This window comes from Scyliorhinus torazame, chromosome 9, assembly GCF_047496885.1.
Source record: "Scyliorhinus torazame isolate Kashiwa2021f chromosome 9, sScyTor2.1, whole genome shotgun sequence".
NCBI classification, from domain to species: Eukaryota; Metazoa; Chordata; class Chondrichthyes; order Carcharhiniformes; family Scyliorhinidae; genus Scyliorhinus; species Scyliorhinus torazame.
This window is the reverse complement of record NC_092715.1, coordinates 265,672,955-265,693,929: the sequence shown is the minus strand read 5'-3', so window position 1 is coordinate 265,693,929 and position 20,975 is coordinate 265,672,955. Positions and strand designations below refer to the sequence as shown.

The following is a 20,975-nucleotide window of genomic DNA, read 5'->3' as shown; positions in this document are numbered from 1 at the left end:
GATGGCGTCCTGTAAAGGAACGAGCTTAAAAATGCTGGTGACGGCGCCACTTCCGCTCTCCCCGAAAAGGTTTACCACGAACCCAGTGGTGGCGGCAACATTAAGTATCTGGGGGCAATGGAGGCGACAGAGGGGTGTGCTGGGAGCCTCGGTGTGGTCCCCGATCAGGAACAACCATAGGTTTGCCCCAGGGAGGTTGGACCGGGCAGGAATTAGGAGAGTGGGAGACTTATTTATAGATGGGACGTTTGCGAGCTTGGGAGCGCTAGAGGAAAAGTATGAGCTGCCTCTGGGGAATATCTTTAGGTACATGCAGGTGAGGGCGTTCACGAGACAACAGGTGAGGGAATTTCCGCTGCTCCCGACAGGGGATCCAGGATAGAGTGCTATTGGGGGGGGTGGGTCGGGGAGGGCAAAGTGTCCGAAATATACCGGGAGATGAGAGAAGAGGGGGAGGAGCTGGTAGAAGAACTGAAAGGAAAATGGGAAGAAGAGCTCGGGGAGGAGATTGAGGAGGGTTTGTGGGCTGATGCCCTAAGTAGGGTAAATTCCTCTTCCTTGTGTGCCAGGCTTAGCCTGGTCCAATTTAAGGTGCTACATAAAGCACACATAACGGGAGCGAGGTTGAGCAGGTTCTTCGGAGTGGAGGACAAGTGCGGGAGGTGCGGGGGAAGCCCGGCGAACCACACATATATGTTTTGGTCATGTCCGGCACTGGAGGGGTATTGGAGGGGAGTGATCTCGAAGGTGGTGAAGGTCCGGGTCAAGCCAAGCTGGGGGTTAGCTATATTTGGGGTAGTGGATGAGCCGGGAGTGCAGGAGGTGAAAGAGGCCGATATTGTGGCCTTTGCGTCCCTAGTAGCCCGGCGAAGGATTTTACTCATGCGGAAGGAAGCAAAACTCTCCGGCGTGGAGGCCTGGATAAATGACATGGCAGGGTTCATAAAACTGGAGCGGATGAAGTTAGCGCTGAGGGGATCGGCTCAGGGTTTCTCCAGGCGGTGGCAACCGTTCCTCGACTATCTAGCGGAACGTTAGGGGGAAAATAGATAGCCAGCAGCAGCAGCCCAGGGGGGGGTGCGGGGGGGAGGGTAAATTGTTTTTGTTCTAGAGGGGGTGGAGGTGCGGGGGGGGGAGCATTATTTTGTGTTATTTTGTTAGTTCACTATTTTATTTCAACCATGTTATCTATCAGTTATCATGTTACCGTTTTTGTTGATTTGTAAGGGGGAAAAATTGTGTTTGAAAACTTTAATAAAATATATTTTTTTTAAAAACACTGCAATGAAGTTACTGTGAAAATCCCCCAGTTGTCACACTCCGGCGCCTGTTCGGGTACACTGAGGGAGAATTCAGAATGTCCAAATTACGAAACAAGCACGTCTTTCGGGACTTGTGGGAGGAAACCGGAGCACCCGGAGGAAACCCACGCAGACACGGGGAGAACGTGAAGACTCCGCACAGACCGTGACCCAAGCCGGGAATCGAACCTGGGACCCTGGAGCTGTGAAGCAACAGTGCTAATCACTGTGCTACCATGCTGAATAACAGGGAGAGCATTCACAGACTGCCTGGTTGTAACCACATCCATTGGACCCCCACTTAGGGTTAGAGCTTAGATTTTCAGGAATTACGGTTAAGATTCCTTATTGAGCACCACCAGATGCAATGCTGCCCACCAATCAGAATCATGCTGCTGACAAACATGGCATTTGGGGATGGGCAATAAATGCTGGCCTGGCAACCAACCCCCACATCCTGTAAATGAAGTTTAAAAATTGTTCCAGACTGGCCTTTGATCACATTATAGGAATCATCGAGAGATGATGTGCTCGTTCTGAACAAGTAATTTCTCTCCCCCTGCTTGGGGAATACGGCAAGGACAGTACATTCTCAACTAACTCCTCCGTAATGCTTAAAGAAGTCTTAAAATGTGATAATAACCTGCAGGAGAATTATGTGGTTTGAATGGATGGTACACTAACTGCAACCCAAAGTCACGAAAATGTTAGAAGTGAACTTGACAGTCTGTATTCGTAATAAAGTACACATTCAGATTTGTTTAAACATAGAGTTCAGTTTGCTTTTCTGAATGCATCCATCAAGATTGGTTAGATTTTTTAAAAGCAAAATGGTTAAGTGTCATTAACTCATTGTCGCAGTCACACCTATCCACTTGTCTCCAGCTTACTCGTCCTCCTTCACCACTTCCAAAAGTGCATTAGCTGAAGCTGGTACTAACCCTCAGTTAGTTACAAGTTGCATACGAACTAATGTCCAAGGTTTTAGGCCAAAAGTTTGAATGTCAAGCTGGCCTGACAAGAGAACCCAATAAATCTGTCAAGTTTGAGATTTCCACCAGCAGCATTATGTTGCTTTGGTTTTATAAGATCCAAATGAAACGATTCGAAGAACAGCAGGTAGGTTCACATGTGCGTCCTCAGCCCATTTATAACTCTCCATCAATATTGTAGAAGTACTTGGTCTGGTCACTATCATATTTGAGGGAGATTGTTGTATGGGTGGCACGGTAGCACAGTGGTTAGCACTGTTGCTTCACAGCGCCAGGGACATGTGTTCGATTCCCGGCTTGGATCACTGTCTGTGCGGAGTCTGCACGTTCTCCCTGTGACTGCGTGGGTTTCCTCCGGGTGTTTCCTCCCATAAGTCCCGAAAGACGTGCTTGTTAGGTGAATTGGACATTCTGAATTCTCCCTCCGTGTATCTGAACAGGTGCTGGAGTGTGGCGACTAGAAGCTTTTCAAAAGTAACTTAATTGCAGTGTTAATGTAAGCCTACTTGTGACATTAATAAAGATTAATATTTATTGACTGCTGCGTTTCCTACATTACAATAGTGACTGGTCGGGCAGCACGGTGGTGCAGTGGTTAGCACTGCTGCCTCCCGGCACCGTGGTCCCAGGTTCGGTCCCGGCGCCAGATCACTGTCCGTGTGGCGTTTGCACATTCTCTCCGTGTTTGCATGGGTCTCACCCCCCCCAACCCAAAGATGTGCAGGGTGGATGGATTGGCCACACTAAATTGCCCTTTAATTGGAAAAGAATTTGGGTACTTTAAATTTTAAAAATAGCAATAGTGACTAGTCTTCAGATTACATTTAATTTACCGTCTGGGAGGGCCTGAGATTGTGAAAGGTAGCATATAAATGCAAATCAGTTTGTGGATTTGAATTTCTTATATACGTATCAAATTCTGGCAGATAAAAGCAAATTACAGCGGTGCTGGAATCTGAAACGAAAGAGAAAATGCTGGAAAATCTCAGCAAGTCTGGCAGCATCTGTAGAACATTACAGCGCAGTACAGGCCCTTCGGCCCTCAATGTTGCGCCGACCTGTGAAACCACTCTAAAGCCCATCTACACTATTCCCTTATCCAATGACCATTTGAATGCCCTTTCTGTTGGCGAGTCCACTACTGTTGCAGGAAATGAGCTAACGTTTCGAGTCCGATGACGGCTGGGCAGACTGGATGCAGGGATGTTGACCCCTCTGGCTGGAGGGTCTAGAACAAGGGGTCAGTTTCAGGACTGAGATGAGGAGAAATCTCCTTACTTGGGGGTGGTGAACCTGTGAAATTCTCTACCACAGGAGGCGGTGGAGGATTCTAGACTCAAAAGGTGTCAAGGGGTATGGGGATAGCGTGGCTTCGAGCTAGAGGATCGGCCACGATCATATTGAATGGATTGGATTTATTGTCACGTGTACCAAGGTATAGTCAAAAGTATTGTTCTGCGGGGTCCAAACATAAGCAGGCGTGGAGGGGCCGAATGGCCTACTCTTTCCTGTGTAATTATATGAAATAGGGGCAGGACAAGACCATTCAGCCCCTCAAGCCTGCTGCGCCATTCAATAAGACAATTCAGCCCCATTGCCCATTGGCCAGCAGAAACCACGCCTCCGAGTCAGCACGCACCAGCCACGCCCCCTGCTCCTGACGTCCGCCCCGTGGCCCCACCTCTCCCCCTGACGTCCGCCCCGTGGCCCCACCTCTCCCCCTGACGTCCGCCCCGTGGCCCCACCTCTCCCCCTGACGTCCGCCCCGTGGCCCCGCCTATCCCCCTGACGTCCGCACCGCGGCCCCGCTCGGCCTCCCCGCTCAACTGGCGGCCGAGCGCCAGTTGTGACGTCCCGGGACTCCCAGCTGCCCGATGGCGTGTCTTCTGAGCCGAGGGCGGCTCTGCCTCCGCTCTTCAGTCCGCCACTTCAGCAGACCCCCAAGAGCGGCAGCGGCGGCGGCGGCCCCGGAGATCCAGCCCGCCTCCCTCAGCACATTAGCGCCAGTGAGTACTGTGCCTCGGGAATACTGCGCCTCGGGGCGGCCGTTGTCGATTTGAAGTCGGGCTCGCGCCGCAGGGCCCCGCCCCTGTGCTCGCCGACGTCCCATTGGTCCCTCCGCCAACCTGTGCCCACGTGATGGATTGGATTGTCGCCTTCCCATTGGCTTCCTGGCCTGCCCATCAGGCCGTGGACCCGCCCTGTCTCCCCTTCGCCCAACCGGATTGGTCACCGCCCGGTCACTGGTTCTCCTGATTGGTTGGCATGGACGACCAATTGGTGGGCCGGGCGGTTGACCGGCGTCTGGTCATGTGACCAAAGCACCACGTCAGCCCGAGGCCATTGGGCCCCTTCTGTCTGTGCTGGCCCCCCACCAACCGCCTCTTGGAACCCCCATTCCCCCCACCAGAACAAAAGTGCATAAAGAGGGCCACATTACAATCCACTGAAGTGTGTAACTTTTGAGCAGTATGATTCTTTGTAAAAATAAGTTGGGATTTACAGATCATTTTGTGTTACTCTTTATGAGAAAACCTGTAGTGTCAATATAGTACGCCCCACCTGTTTTACAGCCATTGAAGCATTTCCTTCAACTTGTTAGTGGGAAACATAGCAATTTGCACACAGCTAGATTCCACAAATAGCAATGTCAGATCATGAGGGCCGAAGGGTCTGTACTGCGCTGTAATGTTCTATGATCTATGATTTATTTGACAGATGATGATTGCGTGATAAATATTGGCCAAAATGCCAATGATAACTTCCTTGTTCTTCAAAATGTTGCACCTTTACTTTCACCTGAGATGGCAGACAGGGTCCTAGTTTAATGTCTCACTCCAACATTGGTGCCCATTTCAGATTCATTCACGTGTTGTGATTGCTGCTGGTACGGCCAACATTTATTGCCACCCCAAATTACCTATGACAATGAGTGGTGAGCTGCCACCTTTGGAGTGTTTTCCCCGTGATTCCCATTGACTTCAGTTTTGCTAGAGCCACAGTCGGTCAAATATCATAGAATTGACAGTGCAGAAGGAGACCATTCGGCCCATTGAGTCTGCACCGGCTCTTGGAAAGAGCACCCCACTTAAACCCACCTAAGCTCCACCCTATCCCCGTAAACCAAGGGCAATTTAGCATGGCTAATCCACCTAACCTGCACACCTTTGGATCGTTGGAAGAAACCGGAGGAACCCACGCAGACACGGGGAGAACGTGCAGACTCCGCACAAACAGTGACCCAAAGCGGGAATCGAACCTGGGACCCTGGAGCTGTGAAACAACTGTGCTAACCACTAGGCTACCGTGCTGCCTTGTTGTCTAAGGCAGTCTCTCTCACCTCACCTTTGACAACGCAGCGACAGAAATGTCACAATGATTGTCTTCTCAAGTCTCTGGCATGGGGGCTGGAGTCGACAACCTCCTGATTGCAAAGTGGGAGTGCTATAGCTAACACCACTACTCTGTACAAACCTCCCACTCAAATCACCCCTAACCACCCAGAGACTTCATCACACAATCCATACTGACACAGTACAGTACTGATTAACTGCTGCACTGTCAGACATGCCAACTTTCAGCCTTGATTTTAAATCTCGAGTCCACATCTTCCATCTCTGATGTGTAAAACAAAATTGCATTCATATGGTTCTTTTCACAAGCACCAGAGATCCCAAAGCCTGACAACCAGTGAAGTAGAAGGGACTGAGGTAATGTAGGACCCTCTGACAGTGCAGCACTCCCTCAGTGCTGATACTCTGGTAGTGCAGCACTCCCTAAGTACTGACCCTCTGACAGTGCAGCACTCCCTCAGTACTGACCCTCTGACAGTGCAGCACTCCCTCAGTGCTGATACTCTGGTAGTGCAGCACTCCCTAAGTACTGACCCTCTGATAGTTCGACACTCCCTCAGTACTGTCCCTTCGCCAGTGCAGCACTTCCTCAGTACTGACTCTCCGACAGTGCAGCACTCCCACAGTACTGACCCTCTGACAATGCAGCACTCCCTCAGCACTGACCCTCTGACAGTGCAGTACTCCCACAGTACAGTCCCTCTGACAGTGCGGAACTCCCTCAGTACTGACGCTCTGACAGTGCAGCACTCCCTCAGCACTGACCCTCTGACAGTGCAGCACTCCCTCAGTACTGATCCGCTGACAGTGCAGCACTCCCTCAGTACTGATCCTCTGACAGTGCAGCACTCCCTCAGCACTGACCCTCTGACAGTGCAGTACTCCCACAGTACAGTCCCTCTGACAGGGCAGCACTCCCCTCTGACAATGCAGCACTCCCTCAATACTGATCCTCTGACAGTGCAGCACTCCGTCAGTACTGATTCTCTGGCAATTATAGCACTCCCTCCCTACTGACCCTCTGACAGCACAGCACTCCCTCAGTACTGATCCTCTGACAATGCAGCACTCCCTCAGTACTGATCCTCTGACAGTGCAGCACTCCCTCAGTACTGATCCTCTGACAGTGCAGCACTCCCTCAGCACTGACCCTCTGACAGTGCAGCACTCCCTCAGTACTGATCCTCTGACAGTGCAGCACTCCCTCAGTACTGATCCTCTGACAGTGCAGCACTCCCTCAGCACTGACCCTCTGACAGTGCAGTACTCCCACATACAGTCCCTCTGACTGCGGCACTCCCTCAGTACTGACCCTCTGACAGTGCAGCACTCCCTCAGTACTGACCCTCTGACAGTGCAGCACTCCCTCAGTACTGATCCTCTGACAATGCAGCACTCCCCTCAGTACTGACCCTCTGACAATGCAGCACTCCCTCAGTACTGATCCTCTGGCAATTATAGCACTCCCTCCGTACTGACCCTCTGACAGTACAGCACTCCGTGAGTACTGATCCTCTGACAATGCAGTACTCCCACAGTACAGTCCCTCTGACAGTGCGGCACTCCCTCAGTACTGTCCCTCTGACAGTGCAGTACTGTGGAAAATTGCCCGGGTACATTCTGTACGCAAGAAATCCAATCCAGCCACCCCATCAGTCTATTCTCGATCATCAGCAAAGTGATGAAAAGCTTCATCAACTGTGCTAAAAGCCATGCTTACTCAGCAATACCCTGCTCAAAGACGCTCAGTTTAGATTCCGCCGGGGTCATTGAGCTCCTGACCTCATTGCAGCCTTGGTTCAAACTGAGCTGAATTCCAGAGGTGAGATGAGAGTGACTGCCCTTGACATCATGGAAGCATTTGACCACGTTTGGCATCAAGGAGCTCGAGTAAAACTGGAGTCAATGGGTATCATGGGGAGAAACCCTCCATTGGTTGGAATCATATCTGACACAAAGGAAAATGGTTGTGGTGGTTGGAGGTCAATCATCTCAGACCCAGGACATCACTGCAGGAGTTCCTCAGGGTAGTGTCCTCGGCCCATCCAGCTGCTTCATCAATAACCTTTGTTTCACACTGTCTGTGTGGAGTCTGCACGTTCTCCCCGTGTCTGCGTGGGTTTCCTCCGGGTGCTCTGGTTTCCTCCCACAGTCCAAAGACATGCAGGTTAGATGATTGGCCATGCTAAAATTCCCCTTAGTGTCCACAAAAGGTTAGGAGGGGTTATTGGTTTATGGTGATAGGGTGGAAGTGAGGGCTTAAGTGGGTCGGTGCAGACTCGATGGACCGAATGGCCTCCTTCTGCACTGTATGTTCTACGTATTTATGTATCCCAAAGTACTTTACAGTCAATGAAGTCCAGTCACTGTTGATAATAAGGAAATGCAGCAACAATTTGTACACAACAAGCGCCCTCAAACATCAATGTGATAATGACCAGATCATATCATCTGTTTGTGAGGTTAGTTGAGGAATATATATTGGCCAGGATACTGAGGAGCACTCACCTGCTCTTCAAAATGTTGGCTACAATATCTTGTATGTCCTTGGTTTAACATCTCATCTGAAAGATGACACCTCCTAACACTGTAGCAGTCCCTCTGCTGCACTGGGAGTGTCAATGTGGAATTTGTGCTCAGGTATCTGGTGTGTGGATATCATAGATATCATAGAATTTACAGTGCAGAAGGAGGCCATTTGGCCCATCGAGTCTGCACCGGCTCTTGGAAAGAGCACTCCACCCAAGGTCCACACCTCCACCCTATCTGCATAACCCAGTAACCCCACCCAACACTAAGGACAATTTTGGACACTAAGGGCAATTTAGCACGGCCAATCCACCTAACCTGCACATCTTTGGACTGTGGGAGGAAACCGGAGCACCCGGAGGAAACCCACGCAGACACGGGGAGGATGTGCAGACTCCGCACAGACAGTGACCCAAGCCGGGAATCAAACCTGGGACCCTGGAGCTGTGAAGCAATTGTGCTATCCACAATGCTACCGTACTGCCCCTAGATTGAACCCACAGCCTTCTGATTAAAAGATCAGAGAATGCTATCCACTAGAATCCCATTAAGAGCACAATTTTATGATTCTGCTTTAACGCCTTCTTTGTGACCACACTTTTGGACTCCGTCCTAATACCTCCTACATTGGTTTGACATTCATTTTGGTCTGATTATACGTCTGGGAAGCACCCAAGAAGATTTGAATTCTGTGTTGAATATGAGTTATAGTTTACCTTAACCGTGACATTAATCTTTTGATTGTACCTTTCGGGATGCTCAAATTTCAGATTTTTCTCTGAATTTACCCATGGATCCTGTGCTCTGACCTATTCTGATGCCAAGTATAATAACACGGGGGAAACAAATCTTCCGTTTTTAAAATCGGCAGTAATAAATGTGTCTTTCTTTTTTAAAAAAATATATTTTATTCAAATTTTTTGGCCAAACAAGACAATACAAAGGTTTTCCTTTTTACAACAGTAAAACAGTATAAATAACAGTGGCCGTTTTTAACAAATAAATAAATAATACATAAACTAAATGGCAACTGCCATATCAAAAATAATAACTCTCCAAAAATAAAATCAAACCATCCAATATACATAGCCTAATACAAATATATATACAAAAACACCCCTGAGGACCCGCCCGGGCCCTCCCCTCCCCTCCCCCCTGGGTTGCTGCTGTTACCTTCCCATTTCCTTTATCGTTCTGCGAGGTAGTCAATGAACGGTTGCCACCGCCTGGTGAACCCTTGAGCCGAACCCCTTAGTGCGAACTTTATCCGTTCTAGTTTTATAAACTCTGCCATGTCATTTATCCAGGTCTCCACGCCCGGGGGTTTGGCTTCCTTCCACATAAGCAATATCCTTCACCGGGTTACTCGGGACGCAAAGGCCAAGACATCAGCCTCTTTCGCCTCCTGCACTCCCGGCTCTTCTGCAACCCCGAATATAGCCAACCCCCAGCCTGGCACGACCCGGACCCCCACCACCTTCAAAAGGAACTTTGCCACCCCCACCCAGAACCCCTGTAGTGCCGGACATGACCAAAACATGTGGGTGTGGTTTGCTGGGCTTCTCGAGCATCTCCCACACCTATCCTCTACCCCGAAAAATTTACTGAGCCTTGCTCCGGTCATATGCGCCCTGTGTAAAATCTTGAATTGTATCAGGCTTAGCCTGGCGCACGAGGACGATGAGTTTACCCTACGTAGGGCATCAGCCCACAGCCCCTCCTCAATCTCTTCCCCCAGCTCTTCTTCACATTTCCCCTTCAGCTCATCCACCATGATCTCCCCCTCGTCCCTCATTTCCCTGTATATATCCGACACCCCACCATCCCCCACCCATGTCCCTGAGATCACTCTATCTTGAATCTCCTGCGTCGGGAGCTGCGGGAATTCCCTCACCTGCTGCCTCGCAAAAGCCCTCAGTTGCATGTATCGAAATTCATTCCCTTGGGGCAACCCATATTTTTCCGTCAGCGCTCCCAGACTCGCAAACGTCCCGTCTACGAACAGATCTCTCAGTTGCACAACCCCAGCTCTCTGCCATGCTCCAAATCCCCCATCCATTCTCCCCGGGACAAACCTATGGTTATTTCTTATCGGGGACCGCACCGAGGCTCCCGTCCTTCCCCTATGTCGTCTCCACTGCCCCCAAATTTTTAGTGTTGCCACCACCACTGGACTTGTGGTGTATTTCTTCGGGGAGAACGGCAACGGCGCCGTCACCATTGCTTGTAAGCTGGTTCCTTTGCAGGACGCCATCTCCAATCTCTTCCACGCCGCTCCCTCCCCTTCTCCCATCCACTTACACACCATTGAGATATTGGCGGCCCAGTAGTATTCACTTAGGCTCGGTAGTGCCAGGCCCCCCTATCCCTGCTACGCTGCAAGAACCCCCTCCTCACTCTCGGGGTCTTCCCGGCCCACACAAAACTCATGACACTTTTCTCAATTCTCTTGAAAAAAGCCTTCGTGACCATCACCGGAAGACACTGAAACACAAAAAGGAATCTCGTGAGGACTACCATTTTGACCGTCTGCACCCTACCCACCAGTGACAGGGGCACCATGTCCCATCTCTTGAAATCCTCCTCCATCTGTTCCACCAATCTTGTTAAATTAAGCCTATGTAAGGTTCCCCAACTCCTGGCTATCTGAATCCCTAAGTACCGGAAATCTCTTGTTACCTTCCTCAGCGGTAAGTCATCTATTCCCCTGCTCTGCTCCCCCGGATGCACCACAAACAACTCACTCTTCCCCATATTCAATTTATACCCCGAAAATTCCCCACACTCCCTGAGTGTCTGCATTATCTCAGGCATCCCCTCCACTGGGTCCGCAACATACAGCAATAATTCATCTGCATACAAGGATACCCGGTGCTCTTCTCCTCCCCTGAGTACTCCCCTCCACTTCCTGGAGCCCCTCAGTGCTATAGCCAGGGGCTCAATCGCCAATGCAAACAGTAACGGAGACAGGGGACACCCCTGCCTCGTCCCTCTATGAAGACGGAAGTAGTCAGACCTCTGTCTGTTCATGACCACGCTCGCCACCGGGGCCCTATACAGCAGCTGTACCCATCCGATATACCCTTCTCCAAAACCAAATCTCCTCAGCACCTCCCACAGGTAATCCCACTCCACTCTGTCAAATGCTTTCTCGGCGTCCATCGCCACCACTATCTCCGCCTCCCCCTCTGGTGGGGGCATCATCATTACCCCTAGCAACCTCCGTATGTTCGTGTTCAGCTGTCTCCCCTTAACGAACCCAGTTTGATCCTCGTGGACCACCCCCGGGACACAGTCCTCTATCCTCGTCGCCATCACCTTAGCCAGGAGCTTAGCATCTACATTTAAAAGGGAAATGGCCCTGTAGGACCCACACTGCAGCGGGTCTTTTTCCTTCTTCAAAAGGAGCGATATCGTTGCCTCCGACATAGTCGGGGGCAGCTGCCCCCTTTCCCTGGCCTCATTAAAGGTTCTCGTCAAAAGCGGGGCCAGTAGGTCCATATACTTCCTATAAAATTCCACCGGGAATCCGTCCGGTCCCGGGGCCTTCCCCGCCTGCATGCTCCCAATCCCTTTTACCACCTCCTCCACCTCAATCTGTGCTCCCAGTCCCGCCCTCTCCTGCTCCTCCACCTTAGGGAATTCCAGCTGATCCAGGAAATGCATCATTCCCTCCTTCCCTTCCGGGGGCTGAGCCTTATATAACCTCTCATAGAATGCCTTGAACACCCCGTTCACTCTCTCCGCTCCCCGTTCCATCTCTCCCTCCTCATCTCTCACCCCACCTATCTCCCTCGCTGCTCCCCTCTTCCTCAATTGGTGGGCCAGTAGCCGACTCGCCTTCTCTCCATACTCATATTGTACACCCTGTGTCCTCCTCCACTGTGCCTCTGCCTTACCCGTGGTCAGCAGGTCAAATTCCACATGTAGCCTTTGTCTTTCCCTGTACAGTCCCTCCTCCGGTGCCTCCGCATATTGCCTGTCCACCCTCAAAAGTTCTTTCAGCAATCGCTCCCTTTCTTTACCCTCTTGCTTCCCTTTATGTGCCCTTATGGATATCAGTTCCCCTCTAACCACTGCCTTCAACGCCTCCCAGACCACTCCCACCTGAACCTCTCCATTGTCATTAAGCTCCAAGTACCTTTCGATGCACCCCCTCACCCTTAAACATACCCCCTCATCCACCAACAAGCCCATATCCATTCTCCAGAGTGGGTGCTGTTCTTTTTCCTCTCCTACCTCCAGGTCTACCCAATGTGGAGCGTGGTCCGAAATGGCTATGGCCGTATATTCCGTCCCTGTCACCTTCGGAATCAGTGCCCTTCCCAAGACAAAAAAGTCTATCCGTGAGTATACTTTGTGAACATGGGAGAAAAATGAGAACTCCTTACTCCTAGGCCTAATAAATCTCCAGGGGTCTACCCCTCCCATCTGTTCCATGAGGTCCTTGAGTACCCTGGCCGCTGCCGGCCTCCTCCCGGTCCAGCCCTGGATCAAGCACCGTATTGAAGTCTCCCCCCATTACCAATTTGCCCGCCTCCAGGTCTGGGCTACGTCCCAACATACGCCTCATAAAATTTGCATCATCCCAGTTCGGGCCATATACGTTCACCAGAACCACCGCCTCCCCTTGCAATCTGCCACTCACCATCACATATCTACCCCCACTATCCGCCACTATGGTCTTTGCCTCAAACAGTACCCGTTTCCCCACTAAAATAGCCACCCCCCTGTTCTTCGCATCTAAACCCGAATGAAACACCTGCCCCACCCATCCTTTACGTAGTCTGACCTGGTCTATCAGTTTCAGATGCGTCTCCTGCAGCATAACCACATCTGCCTTTAATTTCTTTAGGTGTGCGAGTACCCGTGCCCTTTTAATCGGCCCGTTCAGCCCTCTCACGTTCCATGTGATCAGCCGGGTTGGGGGGCTCTTTACCCCCCCCACCCCCCTGTCGACTAGCAATCCCCTTTTTTAACCCAGCTCCTCACCCGGTTCCCACGTACCCGTATATCCCCCCGACGGCGCCCTCCCGCCTCGACCACCCCATCCCATAACAGCTCCCCCTTCTCCTTAGCAGCAGCAACCCAGTTATCCCCCCCTCCGCTAGATCCCTTTCTAGCGTAGTTGCACCCCCATGTTGCTCCCAGAAGTCAGCGAACTCTGGCTGACCTCGGCTTCCCCCCTTGTCCTCGGCCCCCACTGTGCGAGGCCCCCTCCTTCCTGTGTCCCTGTTCCCGCCATAATTACCATAGCGCGGGAATAAAGCCCGCGTTTCCCACTCGGCCCGCCCCTAATGGCCGGTGCCCACAGTTCCTCATACTCCCCCCCCCCCCCAACATGGGGAAGAGAGAAAAGTTACAGGATCGCAAAACTAACAAATTGAAAAAAACCATCTCCCCCCCCCCTTTTTCTCGCCCCACATAATCACCCCACCACTTTGTCCCAAAAGTTCTTTCTCTCGCCAGACTATTCCAGCTTCCCGTCCACAATGAATGTCCACGCCTCTTCTGCCGTCTCAAAGTAGTGGTGCTTCCCTTGGTGTGTGACCCACAATCTCGCCGGTTGCAACATTCCAAACTGGATCTTCTTTTTGTGAAGCACCGCCTTAGCCCGATTAAAACTTGCCCTCCTTCGCGCCACCTCCGCACTCCAATCCTGGTATACGTGGATCACCGCGTTCTCCCACCTACAGCTCCGAGTTTTCTTCGCCCATCTGAGGACCGTCTCTCTGTCATTATAGTGGAGAAACCTCACCACTATAGCTCGGGGTATTTCTCCAGCCTTCGGTCTTCGTGCCAAAACTCGATAAGCTCCCTCCACCTCCAAAGGGCCCGTCGGGGCCTCCGATCCCATTAGCGAGTGAAGCATCGTGCTCACATATGTCCCGACGTCCGCCCCTTCTGCGCCTTCGGGAAGACCCTTAAATTCTTCCTCCTCGAGTTATTCTCCAGCACTTCCAACCTTTCCACACACCTTTTGTGCTGTGCCTCGTGCGTCTCTGCCTTCACTACCAGGCCCTGTATTTCGTCTTCGTTTTCAGCAGCCTTTGCCTTCACGACCCGAAGCTCCAGCTCTTGGGTCCTCTGCTCCTCCTTTAGCCCTTCAATCGCCTGTAATATCGGGGCCAACAGCTCCTCCTTCAACTCCTTTTTCTGCTCTTCCACACAGCGCTGCAAGAACTCGTGTTGGTCCGGGCCCCATAACAAGCGGCCACCCTCCGACGCCATCTTGCTTTGAGCTTCCCTTCCTTGCCGCTGCTCCAGAGGATCCTCCGCAATCCGACCGCTATCCTCTCCCGTATCCATGCGTGTCCGGGGGGATTCCCTTCTGGTTTACCGCACAGTGTTTTTGGCCGTTTAAATTGCCGTTGGGGCTCCTATTAAGAGCCCAAAAGTCCGTTCCAACGGGAGCTGCCGAAACGTGCGACTTAGCTGGTCATCGCCGCACCCGGAAGTCCAACAAATGTGTCTTTCAAAGTCCTCCTTGGAAAACTGTAATATTCCACCAGAGGGAGTCACACAGACTATCTTCATCAGAGAGCAATTCATCAGCAGCAGCACAGATCTAAAACTCCACCCATCACAGCAACAGCATTTCCAGAAAGATGCTTTCAGCTATCAGATGTCTCCAGTCTCACGGGGAAAGAATGTTCTCAGCCAACAACTGACTCTTTAAAAGGAATATCCAATTAATTCCAAACCACCTTGCTCTTTTCCCCATAGCGCTGCATATTTTCCCCTTCAAATATTTATCTAATTCCACTCTGAAAGCTTCTCTGTGCATTCCAAATCATAAGAACTCACTGGCTTCATTCATCTCACCTATGGCTCTTTTGTCAATGACTTTAAATCTGTGGTGTCCAGTTACCGACAACCTTTCCGGGTCAGCGCATTTCTCGGAGATGCTCTTATGTTCCACCAGATGGAGCTTCACACAGACAGTGTTGCTCGAGGCAGATGCACCTCAGCCACACAGTGTATCTCTCTAGGTGTTTTTTTCTTTCTAGAATTACTGCACTTGAAATGCACTGTATAAACCCACTCCCAATGCAAAATAGCTTATCCAGGGTAGTGGGTGCCTGGAACTCGCTGACGGAGGAGGTGGTGGAAGCAGGGACGATAAGGACGTTTAAGGGGCATCTTGACAAATACATGAATAGGGTGGGAATAGAGGGATACGGACCCCGGAAGTGTAGAAGATTTTAGTTTAGACGGGCAGCATGGTCGGCGCAGACTTGGAGGGCCGAAGGGCCTGTTCCTGTGCTGTACTTTTCTTTGTTATCCCAAAGAATACTTTGGGCTATTAGGTGTTCTGCTTGCACACGACCGAAAGTGACACATTTTGCCCCATGTTGTGTCTATTCCGCGGATATTTTTACCTGTAGAAACATGTGAACACACCAAGGAAAGTATGAAGGATTGAAATGTTTCACATAGCTTTTGGATTGCACTCGCTGCTGTGCAGAGAGTCAAGAAATCTGACCTGTTGCAATATTTATAACTTCAGTACAATAGGATTTGCTTAAGTAAAACTGCCTGGATTCCTTCAGTAGATTAGAAATTTGATAGCACCATAGTCCAAATGTTAATTCCTCATCCCTAACTCCATTACACATCCAATCCAAGCTGCTACCCACCAAACCCGGAGTGTTACACCCCAAATAGACAGGATTGGGACACCTGTCCAGGCATCACCCACCCGAAACGCCACAACATAATATTAAAACAAATGTAAAATATGGCAGTGCTGGGAATCTAAAATCTAAACAGAAAATGTTGGAAATATTCAGCAGTTCAGGAGACAAGTAGAAGCTATTTTGTGGGGGAGTGTTAATCTGGGTATCTTAAAGAGAGGTAAGCACCACAATTTTGTGGGGTTGGACATTGTGAAAGAATGTCGAGATCATTTTGCTAAGGAGAAGCAGTTAAGTAGTAAATAATAACTAACTCCAGGAAGATGACAATGTAATTTGGTCAGCAATTAACATTTATTGATTCGTGACTAAAGCTGTTATATTTAGCATCTTCCCTCTGCAGTGTTTAACACAATGTCAAACCTTTTGTTTGCTAACAGTGTTTAAATTGCCACACTTTTTATCTAAGCCTTTGACTTTTTCACTTTTCCTAAGGTGCAATATGCTGTAGTACACTTCTATCGTGATGTATCACCCTGAAGGCCTTCCCAATAGGTCTAAATAGTGATTCAGATACCCTAACATTTGCACTTTACAATTGAGAACAGGAATTATCAGCCAAGTTTATTTATTCTCCCCCTCCATAACCTTGTGATACTGAGGTTTCTGCTGTTGGCCACTCAGCAAAGCTGAGATTAGTTAATACATAGGGCAGCACGGTGGCGCAGTGGTAGCACTGCAGTCTCACAGCGCAGAGGTCCCAGGTTCGATCCTGGCTCTGGGTCACTGTCCGTGTGGAGTTTGCACATTCTCCTCGTGTTTGCGTGGGTTTCGCCCCACAACCCAAAGATGTGCGGGTTAGGTGGATTGGCCACGCTAAATTGCCCCTTAATTCGGAAAAAATGAATTGGGTACTCTAAATTTATAAAACAAAATTAGAGCTAGGGCTTTTCTCACTGGAGCGAAGAAGGCAGAGAGGTGACTTGATAGAGGTGTACAAGGTGATGAGAGGCATGGATAGAGTGGATAGCCAGAGACTTTTCCCCAGGGCGGAAATGGCTGTCACGAGGAGACATAATTTTAAGGTGATTGGAGGAAGGTATAGGGGAGATGTCAGGGGTAGATTCTTTACACAGAGAGTGGTGGGTGTGTGGAACGCACTGCCAGCAGAGGTGGTGGAGTCAGAGTCATTAGGGACATTTAAGCGACTCTTGGACAGGCACATGGACAACAGTAAATTGAAGGGGTGTAGGTTAGGTTGATGTTCTATGTTCTATCACAGACCAGAAATCAAACCTGAGAAATCTCCGCTCTGTGATATCACATCGGGCCAGTATACTTAGCCATTGACCAAGTAGGAGCTTATTTTGAGTTATTTTTAACCTGTAATAATAAATCTAGATAGCTTTACGAATTAGAATTTGTGGAGATTGGAGGATTTAACATGAATCTTCTTTATATTGAACATTAAAATGCCAGTTAGTACTTAATGAAGGAAATTCATCTTGTGCTGGTCACTTTATGGAAACATGGAGGCAACACAGTGGTTAGCACTGCTGCCTCACAGCACCAGGGATCTGGGTTCGATTCCGACCTTGGATGACTGTCTGTGTGGAGTTTGCACATCCTCCCCGTGTCTGCGTGGGTTTCCTCCGGGTGCTCCGGTTTGCTCCCGCAATCCAAAGATGTGCAGGTTGGGTGGATTGGCCGTGCTAAATTGCCCATTAGTGTCCAAAAGGTTAGGTGGAGTTATGAGGTTACAGGGGATTGGGCTTAGGTAGGATGCTCTTTCAGAGAATCGGTGTAGACTCGACGGGCTGACAGGCCTCCTTTTGCCCTGTAGGGATTCTATGATTAATATGAAAGCTAATTTTACACGTGCACAGACTTTATTTTTGCTGAAATGATTGATTGGAAGAATTTTGTTTCAAGGATGTCGAACTATCTTTATTCATCCTAGTCACAATTCAATCATGTTTTTATCTTGTCTAGAGTTTCCAGCATTTATATTCATTTCGATGCTTGAAGTTCCAAAGAAAGAAGATTCATTCCTCGTCTTTGAGAGGAATGGAAAATGCAAGGTATCTTGAAGTGATAAAGGGCTGTGCGTGGGTGTGTGGTTGTGTGTGGGTGTGCGGCTGCGTGCGATTGTGTACCATGCATATCTGACAGAGCTCTGCATTTCACATTCACTGATCAAACTAAATATTGATGTTTGCTTATCCTGTTTGTAAAACAATCCACGCATTATTGTGTATCAAAGTAAAGAAACATTCACATTTGGTACAGCCTCAATAAACTTTGTGATCCATTGACATATTTGTAATATCTCTATCAGTCTTACATCTGGGGTTTGATTGACAAGAGTTAACAATTCAACTCCCTGTTCCTCTTGAGCATCAGACCAGCTCCCTTGACTCTATTCCCAGTTGATTGCTGATCCACCCCATATCTCTCTCTGGCCCCCATACTAAATGACATTACAAACATTTTTCTTTGCTTAAGTACCTATCGCACCCAAACAAAAGTGCTGTCATCAACTGCTTTACAAAAAACCCACCCTTGACCCCTCTCCTTCCAAATCACCTCCCCATTTCCAATCTTCAATTTCTCTTCAAAGTCTTTGAACACGGGCTGCACGGTGGCGCAGTGGTAAGCACTGCTGCCTCATGGCGCCGAGGTCCCAGGTTCGATCCCGGCTCTGGGTCACTGTCCGTGTGAAGTTTACACATTCTCCCCGTGTTTGCGTGGGTTTCACCCCCACAACCCAAAAATGTGCAGGGTAGGTGGATTGGCCACGCTAAATTGCCCCTTAATTGGAAAAAATTAATTGGGTACTCTTTAAAAAAAAAAAAAATTTTTAAAGTCTTTGAACACGTCGCCCCCCCAAATTCTTGCTCATCTTTCCCACAGCTCCCTGCTTGAATATCTCCAATCAGACTTCTACCCCTACCACAGCACCAAAATGGCCCAAATCAAAGTCACATATGCCATCCTCCATGACTGAGCACAGTGCATTCTCCCTCCTCCTTGACCTCTACAAACTTTGACCTGATTGACCAGACCACCCTCCTCTGTTTAGCTGAGAGGGACTACCATTGTTTCAGATGTCTGATAGCACTTTACAACCAGTGAATACTTTTGAGGTGTGGTCACTCTTATAATATGTGAAACAGAGCAGCCAGTTTGTAAAGAACAACCTCGCACACACAATCTGATAATCAGCAGATACTCTGTTGTTTTTCTGAGTGATATTAATTGAGGGATACACATTGGCCAAGACATTTGGGATAACTACCCTCCTCTTCCTCGAAATAGTGCCATGGGATCGTTTATGGCCACTTGAGATTGCCTCCAACATTGAAGCATTCCCACAGCGTTGTGTTGGTAATGTCAGCCTTGATGCTGAGCTCAGATCTCTGGACTGGAACTTGAACTTGCAACCTTTAAAGGAAGTGCACAATATAAAATATAGACGCTGCATGTGAGTCACTTACAACAACAACTGGCATTGATATAGAACCCTTCACAGTATCAGACAACACAAGTCATTTCACTCTCAAGCAAGATTTGACATTGTGGAGCCATTAAGTCAGGTTGACTAAAAGCTTGGTCAAGGAAGTAGCTTTTAGGAATTGTCTCAAAGGAGAAGAAATGGACAGAGAAGGTTGAGGAGGGAATTCCAGCGTTCAGGGACTCGGCAGCGGAAGGCATAGTGCGGAAATGAAAATCAAGGACACACGAGCCCAGAATTGGAGGAGTGCAGAAATGTAGGTAGGTTGTAGGGCTGGATTGATCTGAAATCAAGAATTTGAAAATCGATGCATGTCTGGTCTGGGAACCAATGTGGGTCAGCAAGCAGGTTGGGTGATGAGAGCTTTCTCAGCAGCTAAACATTTACCAAGTATAGAAAGCAGGGAGGAGAGTGCCCCCATTCATTTAAACTCAAATTGAGGTAAGGTAGGTCAATAAAGGACTGGTAAAATCCCAAGTCACCTGCTGCAGTCACAGATAGAGGAGTTCTGCATGCTCCTCCTAACTAGTTTGTGCATCTTTAGTGTGTTTAATTGGTTTGAAGGACGTGGTCTCAGCTACTCAAAACCAACCACTTGCAACCAATCGCACAATGACACTGATGGCAGAGTGGTTAGCTCTGCTGCCTCACAGCTCCAGGGTCCCAGGTTCAATTCCAGCCTCAGGTGACTGTGTGGAGTTTGCACGTCCTCCCCGTGTCACCGTGGGTTTCCTCCGGGTGCTCCGGTTTTCTCCCACAGTACAAAGATGTGCAGGTTAGATGGATTGGCCGTGATAAATTGTCCCTTAGTGTCCAAAAGATTAGGTGGGGTTACTGGGTTACGGGAATAGGGTGGAGGCATGGGCTTAAGTGGAGTGCTCTTTCCAGGGGCCGGTGCAGACTCGATGGGCTGAATGGCCTCCTTCTGCACTGTAAATTCTATGATGATGATGGTGAGCTGTTTCTTCATTGGGTCAAATGGCGGTGATAAAAAGCCTGCAGAAGAGAGAGGGAAATGTTAATTTCTTGTTCTCTACAGGAAGCAAAGTTTTCTGAGAAGACATTGCCACAAGCTGCTGAGCTTAAATCCTTACTCCTCTTCTTTACAGTTCACTGGATGAGGCCACTTATGAAAAACTTGCCGAGGAAACATTGGACCTTTTAGCAGACTTCTTTGAAGATCTCGCAGATCAGCCCTTCATTCCAAAGGAGTATGATGTAACATTTTCGGTAAAGCTCAACTGTCTGCATTTCAATGTCTCATTTCAATCCCCTTTTAAGGCACATGAAATCTTTCTGTTTGCACTCTGTTTGACGAATTTTCTATTCATTGCACTCAAAATCCCATTGTCCCAATCGATCCTTCATTCAATATATTGGCTGCTCAACATTTATAATCAACCTGCCACACAGACAGTGGCACAGCATCACTAATGCAGTATGCCTTATTACAATATGCCTTATTATTAAATACAGCTACAGCAAGAACTTGAATTTATATATCACTTTTAACATAATAAAACATCCCAAAAGGCATTTCACAGGAACAATTTAAAAAAAGACAACCCAGCCATACACGGAGATATTAGATAAAAGCAAATTACTGCAGGTGCTGGAATCTGAAACCAAAGAGAAAATGCTGCAAAATT

At 49.0% G+C, this 20,975-nt stretch overlaps 1 protein-coding gene across 2 annotated transcripts in view; it reads left to right on the top strand.

The window, feature by feature from the left end:
• The first annotated feature begins 4,065 nt into the window (after window positions 1-4,065).
• The window catches only part of fxn (frataxin), a 40,224-nt gene continuing 23,314 nt past the window's right edge, over window positions 4,066-20,975 (top strand). For both annotated transcript variants that reach the window (XM_072517409.1, XM_072517410.1), the window contains exons 1-3: window positions 4,066-4,299; window positions 17,805-17,893; window positions 20,436-20,556. In XM_072517409.1, coding sequence (XP_072373510.1) covers window positions 4,168-4,299; window positions 17,805-17,893; window positions 20,436-20,556 — 342 coding nt within the window. In that variant the 5' untranslated portion in view covers window positions 4,066-4,167. The remainder of the gene's footprint in view (window positions 4,300-17,804; window positions 17,894-20,435; window positions 20,557-20,975) is intronic.